Here is a 7,848-nt window from a genome sequence, read left to right as displayed (position 1 = left end):
ATATAAAGCCTTATCAAAGTCAATTGGATGATAAGTAAACCCAAACCATAAAATTCTCATTTCTCATATAATTATAGTAGTGATGGAATGAGGATACATTGCTAATCAGAAATCATCTAGGGCTGTGTTATCCCAGTACAGCTACAGTTAAGTAGATATGCTGATCTTTATTCATTTTCTTCCACAATACTCCTGAGTGCATTTCAGATGATTTATTAAAATATTTTGCTGAAAGTATTGGGATTAGATCCATAGTAGAGAAAAGGAACATCAAAATAAATTATGGGATTAAATAACAAGCAATGCATTTTTTCTAACAAAATGAATATCCAAGTTTATGATGTTTACTTTGTTTCAAAGGATTAAGGAGAAGCAGTGGTGGAAATAACATAAATATAATACTTATAGTATTGAACTCTCAAATTAAGTTTAAATTTATAAAGCAAAATAAAGTGAACAAATTTCTTTGAACATTTTATGTATAGTTCTATCTGCTCAAGGATCAAAGTGTGAATACATATTTACATAAGAAGACAACTGGATTCAATTAGTCATATCTTTCAAAAATGTATACAGATCTGTACTCTAATCTTGGCCCGGATTTATTTCATAAAGCACTTGGTGAGCATTTAATTCAGTAATGATCCTACAGAAAACAGTCTCATTTGAAACTGTGCTCTTTTACCCATGGACCAAATCAAAATAATAAAATATCTTGATTTTCACAGAAAAAAAAAACACCTAACAAAAAATCTTAATTCATAATTTTCCTGTAATAATTGAAGTTTAAGAAGAGAAGTTTAACAAAAATTGAGTTTGCATGTTAGAGAAAAGGAAAAGATCGATAAGTATATATCCTGAATGACATTTCATACACTAAGTCCACTGCTTTATTTTTTCAGCTTCCCTATATCCCAAGAGTCTTGAGGAACAAACTTGTTCCAAAATTAACAATAGCATTCAGGTATTTGCCATTCATGAACAAAACTATTATTAAAAATATAGGACCCATGATGGTGACCTGAACAGTTACTGAGAACACCGAACAGAAAGGTTCACATAGGGACTTTCCATTACCTGTGCTTAGACATAGAGGCCCCAAGTTTCTTACTTCGTGTGGACTTCCCCAGTAAGGATTTCAGAATTAAAAGTACTGAAGTCTTACTAGCAAGAGTGGCAGCAGAGTCAACCTAAAGCACAAAGTATCACATATTCAGAATTTTGTGGGACAGAGGGAGCCCACTCACTCCACGCCAGAGGAAGCGCCAGAAGAGCAGCATATGCAATGAGCCTCTCTTCCTTCAAGTTGCTGTCCTTGGTGACAGTGGTCACTTCCTCCTTGGAGCTTCAAAAGCCATTGTGAAGCCAGAAGAGAGGCAATCTGAAGCTCTGTACAAAGCAAACCTCTACTTCAGAAGAAGCAAGAAACAGGCCCAAGTTTCAGCCAGAGTCAAGGTCAGGAGTTAAAGACCCCCTAAAGCCGCGTTTTTTTTCTCAGTCACCTGAAGAGAGCCACCCTCCCCAGTGCTGCTTGGTTCCCAACATTTCCACTAGAGAACAAGCAGCATTCTCTGTTTCCTGAGTCCTTACAGGAGCCAGCGGTAGCATCGGTGTTAGGTTTAGATGACCTTAGATGAGAACACTGCTACCACTCTACCACAGACATACTCTCCTGGAATTAACTCTCGATCTCTGCCCACCAAAAAAGAGCCTCAAGTTCTCCACAAGCAAGTGGCAACTCCTATTTTCATAGTTTTCCCTCAAAAGACTCTATGCACTGCACTGCACCTCTCCTTCTGCCCACCAGTGCTCCTGTTTCATTCATGGCCAGTCTCAGAAAACAGTGTCCCTTAGTCCATATCCTTCAAGCCCACAAGCTATTTCCTTGTTCTGAGTGACTTTTTCCATTTCTGCCAGCTTAGAAGATAGCCCTCCACCCACAAACCAAAGTGGGGGTCGGGGGTGGGCAGGTAAGTGGTGGTTTTTGCTGTCTTTATCAATGTAGAAAGGTTAAGCTCCCATTCCAGAAAACTCACTGTTCATGCTTGGCTGCAGGATTCCTCATAAAATAGCCATTATCGTTAATTGCACCCTTGTCCTCAGTCTTTTTTTTTCTTAAGATTTATTTCATTTTTAATTAACCATGTCTTTGTGTGGGTATATGCATGTGAGTGCACTTGCCAGCAGAAGCCACAAGAGGGTGCTGGGTACCCTGGTGCGGAGTTACTGGTGATTGAGAGCCATCCTTCTTGGATGCTGAGAATGCAACTCAGGTTTTCTGTAAAATCAGTATGGGTTCTTAACCACTGAACCATCTTTCCAGCTCCATTGTCCTCAGTCTTGAAAAGTCCTGAGGAGAGTGGGCCAGTAGAGCTCCTCACTCATTTGGCTTCTAAAGTCTCTGGAATGAGACACTGAAGAAACCTAGGCAGCAGAGGTAGGAAAAGCCTATGTTAACAGAAAATGCAAAGAAACTTACTGAGGTGGAAATACCAGTAAAGATCACATATGGGTAACTGAGACTGTCAAATACGTGTGTTGAGAACAGAGCTTAGCCTCAAAGTAAATCTGCTGTCATTAAGCAAAAAGAGAAGTGTGCTCTTTAGGAAATTAAAAGACAGAACACTGAGTGATTTCTGAAGGAATTAACCATCCTACATGAGGCAGGAGGCTTGAGGCATATCTCTGCCATCAACCCTGAGAGTCTCCATGAAAATCTATTGGGCTGTTTCCACACGGGGATATGAAGAACTCAGTGTGAGTAGAGGATCCTCAAATCAGCATAGAAAAGAATCTTAAATATGGCCAGAAATCAAGGTAAGGGTGCAGGAGGACCTATATAAGTCCTCTATTAATCACATGCTGCATTGACAAGTAGTTGTGATGGAAGAGACACTGGTTTACTCCAGTTTCAAGAGGTGATTAAAATAATAGTAGTGACAGATTTTTTTTGGTGAAAGAGATGGATTAAATCCACACTAAAAGGAATTCTGGATATTTGGGGGAGCTAAAATGAAGAATATTGTCTAAACAGAGATTAGAATTTCACAGAAATGGCAGCTTTAGAGTAGAAAAGGAGACAGGCCCAAAGCTTTTCAGCTGGTGATGTGAACTGAGAGAAACTGAGAGGTTTCTGGAATATCAAACAGAAATCATTCACTGCCACCCCTGCTCATTAGCCCAGTACAACAGGCAAGATAGAGAAGAGGTATGCTGAAAAAAAGCTTCTCTATTCTTACTCAGGGATTAAGCTCTTTATAAGAGTAGCACTTGGATTCCAAAAGCACTGCACTCATGGAAACCTGAAGAGGCAGCCTTCCTTACAAACAAGGTTTTCTCTCTCTGATTAAACTGTTCATATTCTTTTTCTTACAGGTGTTTTCAGCACCAGCACCCTTCCAATATATTCTGTTCTTGTCCCTAGCCAGAGTCATCATGCCTCGAGATCAAAAGAGTAAAAGCCATGTCTGGGAGAAACACCACCAGACCCGAGGTGAGGCTCGGGCTTGTAGAAGGAAACAGTAGAGGAAACAACAGAGGCAGCAGAAAAGTCCTCTGCTGCTTCCCAGAGCCAGCCTGGGGCTGAGTCTTCCAGCACTCCCGAGGCTCCTCAGAAAGCAACATCATCTGCCTCAAGCACTCTGAGTATTTCTTCCACTGAATCACGTGAGATTTCCTTTGAGGAAAGTGATGAATTCCAGGAAAAGGAATCCTCTGTTGAGGACAAGCCCTGCACCATCTGTCCTCACCAAGATATGGTAGCAAGAAAGGTAATGGTGCTCTTACAGTACTTGCTTCACAAGTACAATCTGAAGCAGCTTACTACCAAGGAAAACATGCTGAAGCTTATCACCAAGAAGTATGAAGACAGCCAGGCGGTGGTGGCGCACGCCTTTAATCCCAGCACTCGGGAGGCAGAGCCAGGCGGATCTCTGTGAGTTCGAGGCCAGCCTGGTCTCCAAAGCGAGTTCCAGGAAAGGCGCAAAGCTACACAGAGAAACCCTGTCTCGAAAAACCAAAAAAAAAAAAAAAAAAAAAAAAAAGAAGTATGAAGACGACTTCCCTGAGATCTTCAGGAAAGCCTCTCAGAAGCTCGAAGATGCCTTTGCAATGGAAGTGAGGGAAGTCAACTCCAGTGAGCCCTCATACAATCTCATCAGCAAGCTGAAGCTCCTCAACAATGGGAGGATTCGTGCTGGCAAAGGCTTACCCAAGACTGCTTTTGTGATGTGTGTCCTAGGTATCATCCTTGTTAGGGGCAATTGTGCCAGTGAAGAAGAGATCTGGCAAATCCTGAAGACGAAGCGAATCTATCCAGGAAAGAAGCACTGCATCTTTGGTGAGCCCCGGAAGCTCATGACCCATTATTTGGTGAAGCTGAAGTACCTGGAGTACAGGCAGGTGGCTGGCAGTGATCCTCCACGCTATGAGTTCCTGTGGGGTCCCAAAGCCTATGCTGAAACAAGCAAGATAAAAGTCCTGGAATATTTGGCCAAGACAAACCAAACAACACCTAGTGCCATCTCTGCCCTTTATGAAGAGGCTTTGAAAGATGACCAAGGACAAACAGAAGCCAGAGATGAAGATGACTCTGATGCCACTGACGAAACTAGTGAAGATTCTTCAGTAAAATTACCAGCGAATTCCACTGTCCCTGTTGACCCCTAAAGTTTTCCTGTCATTGAGATAAGGACATAAAGCATGGGAAAAAAGGGTTTTCTTGAAAATATGAAATAATCTTAGAGTTAGTAGGTCAGTACACTGGGAATAGCAGGGGATTAGAACACAGTTAAGTCTAGTTTCCTTTAATTGCATTCATTATGTGGTTTGGTAAAGTTAAATGCAATAAATGTAATTAAATACTTCCCCTGGCTTGTAAAACAAAAGTCAATAAAAGTCAAATGTTTATGAATTAGACTTTGTGTTTATTTACTGATATTGAACAAATCTATATCAAATGTATTATCTTTAGAAGTCCATGTGAAAGTATTAGAACGGTAATATAATATTCCAGCCTCCAATTTTAGAAATTCTGAGCCAATATTTGCAGTTTAACCAGTAAGATTGGATTTCCTCTTTTTGACTTAAGTTAAAGCAAAAAAGGATTAAGGAAAATGGTGTTTCTTATGAGGGCAATCAAGTTGAAATTCATTGAGCAAGGCATGTGGAAAAGTCAAATTCCCAAAACTTGGTAAGCAGATGCAATTTTCATTCATTGGTCATGAATGTATTGGGCTGACTGGACTTTAAAAGTAATGAATAAATGACATCCCCTTAGATGGTATGCCTTACAGATTTTTGTGGAAAATCCTGTAAGTCTATGCTAACAACACAGAGAAAATACACACTGGAGGTTGGGGTTGGTTGTGGTTTAATTTTTAATTAATTGTGTTTAATTAATTGTGGTTTAATTTTTAGAGTTCTGGATGCTGAAAATTGTAAGATCAAGGTTACAGCTGACCCAGTTCTAAATAATGGTATTCTTATTTAAAACTTTGAGAGAGGAAAAGAACAAGGGAGTAAGGGATGGACAAAGGTAAAGGAAAGGCAAAGTGAAGACAGGAAAAGGTGTAAGTGATTGGGTTGGTGGGCAAATGGAACACAAATCTCCATTTGGGCAGGAAGGAAATATGTCCTAGATTCTCTTCCCAGTGCAGGTAAGTCAGTTTGAAAACCAGGTGATTGGTGCACATTCTGTCAACATTTTGAGAGATCCCTCAAGTAAGATTAGATCCATAGAAACCACTACATCATCACCATTTGACTTGCACTAAAAAGTAGATCCTAACTGATAAGAAGAGCATTTCATGTTAAGTTATGTTAATTTTCATTTCACAAACATTTATCAAGGGCTACATTTTGTTAAGTCAATAATGACTAAAATGAGGCAGCTGGACAGAAGGACATCATGGGGGCAGTGGAATTTGACCGTATCACAAATTCTAAGACCTTTAATTGTAGTTATCTGGGACAAGCCACCCCACACTCAAATTAGAGCTGTCATGTTGAAATTTAACATAGTTGTACTCATTACTTTTGCCCTGTGTACTATAATTTTTACGACACTATTCTATATGCTCTAATACTTTCAAGATATGAGAACAAGATGTATAAGTAGATGTATCACCTGTGACCAATATAATAACAGTAACTTTTCAAAGACTGAGCATTATTTTCCAGCTGTGTACTCCAACCAGATAGTACCTACATAAGACTCACTTGGTTGATGTTGAGCTTGTGGTTTTCTTTTTAAGGCTGGTAGATAGAATAGTAAGACTAAATCCTGATATACATTTGTCTGGTGCACTCTTCCACTCCTCCTACTTGACGATGTTCTGCCTCCAATTCAGTATTTTTTCTCTCACTGTTCTAAACTGGCTCTCAGACAAAAAAGAAATGATACTAGTAGTCAAAGTAGTGAAAACAAGTCGATAAAAGGGAAGTGAATAATCTTTAGATAGTGGCACTAGGCTTTTGTTTCCTGAAAGGCAACATGATACAGGAGCTGATATTCCTGGTATGATATACCTGCGGGTCTTTGCAAATTACAGCACCCTTCCCCAGGATCTTCCCAGTATACACTCCTTCCTCTTCTGGAGCCTGACCATATCATAGTTTGTTCATAATATAGTTTGATGTACATTTTATCTTCTGCTTATTGTGTTAGCTGAATTTGGAATTAAGTTTCCTCCTTGTGTATAACAGAAATTGATTTGTAATAATTCAAAATTTTAACTCTTTTTAATACTTTGTACGTGAACATTAATTAAGCAACTGCTCTAAATAGCAGTCTCCCTTAATAGCACTAGAGATGGTACAAGAAAAATTATCTACCAGTCACTCAAAAAAAACTGACAGCCTGACAGCAAGTACATGTAAAGAAGGTGAGATAGTATGTAAGCTATGAAGACCAAGACAAAAACATGAAGAAGGGGGGGACAAGAGTGTGTGTGTGTGTATGGTATATATATGTGGTATATGCCCACCAGTATGTGCAGATATGTGCCTGTGCACACATGAGGAATCCAGAGGAGGGCACTGGCTACCCCGTTTTATCATTTTATGGTTTATTACCTTGATAGGAGTCTATCACTGAGGTTGGAGCCAAGATGATGGCCAGCAAGCTTTAAGGATCCTCCTGTATCTGTCTTTATAGAACCAGGGGAATTGGCCCATGTGTGACCATGTATAAATTTGTACATGGACACCCAAACCCAAGTTCTTAGGCATACACAGCAAGTATCCTTACCTGTTGAGCTACCTCCTGAGCTCTCTAAAATTTACTAAGAATAATATTTTGTGGTTTTATCAGTTAAAATACATTTGAATAATGTGAGAAAGGAAAGTCTGGGCCTGCCGAGATTCTCTGGAATGAAGTAGACTGAGTGAGTGCTGTGTATAGGGAGAGGACATTGATTTTTAGGAAGTTAGTTCTTATCTCTCATATTCACATATATCAACTGAGTATCTGCTCTTTGGGAACTTCTGTGCTAGTACTGGTGATGCTCAGAAAAAGATCGAACTTCATCCCATAGAATTTAGAAACAAGAAAATAAAATCTTACGAGGAAAATAGTACAATGCCCTATGGGAATTACAGCAAAGTAAGAATAGATAAAAGTGAGAGTAAAGTTCCTGAGGCAAGGCAATTGAGATTTTGAAAATTTCAAGTCAATATGATGTAATATATTTTAAAGTAAGCTTCATGGTCGGTTATATGAACCTATGATACAGATGAACACTATGCAGGTCTCCATATGATATATCAGAATATTGAAGAAAGATTACTGAATGTAAAACTACTTTGTAAAGGAGGTGTAAAATTAGGCTTTAATATGATACACTGACT

General features: G+C 39.3%; 1 protein-coding gene across 1 annotated transcript; it reads left to right on the top strand.

The window, feature by feature from the left end:
* The first annotated feature begins 3,463 nt into the window (after nucleotides 1-3,463).
* LOC128116646 (melanoma-associated antigen B3-like) lies at nucleotides 3,464-4,668 on the top strand. The gene is made up of 3 exons (XM_052748097.1): nucleotides 3,464-3,493; nucleotides 3,684-3,875; nucleotides 4,048-4,668. Exons 1-3 carry the CDS (start codon nucleotides 3,464-3,466, stop codon nucleotides 4,666-4,668), a joined length of 843 nt encoding a protein of 280 aa, XP_052604057.1.
* The last annotated feature ends 3,180 nt before the right edge of the window (nucleotides 4,669-7,848 follow it).

Source organism: Peromyscus californicus, unplaced genomic scaffold (genome assembly GCF_007827085.1).
Source record: "Peromyscus californicus insignis strain IS unplaced genomic scaffold, ASM782708v3 Scaffold_10__1_contigs__length_136768540, whole genome shotgun sequence".
Lineage (NCBI taxonomy): Eukaryota > Metazoa > Chordata > Mammalia > Rodentia > Cricetidae > Peromyscus > Peromyscus californicus.
Note: the sequence above shows the minus strand (reverse complement) of the source record. Positions and strands in the feature narration are given on the sequence as shown.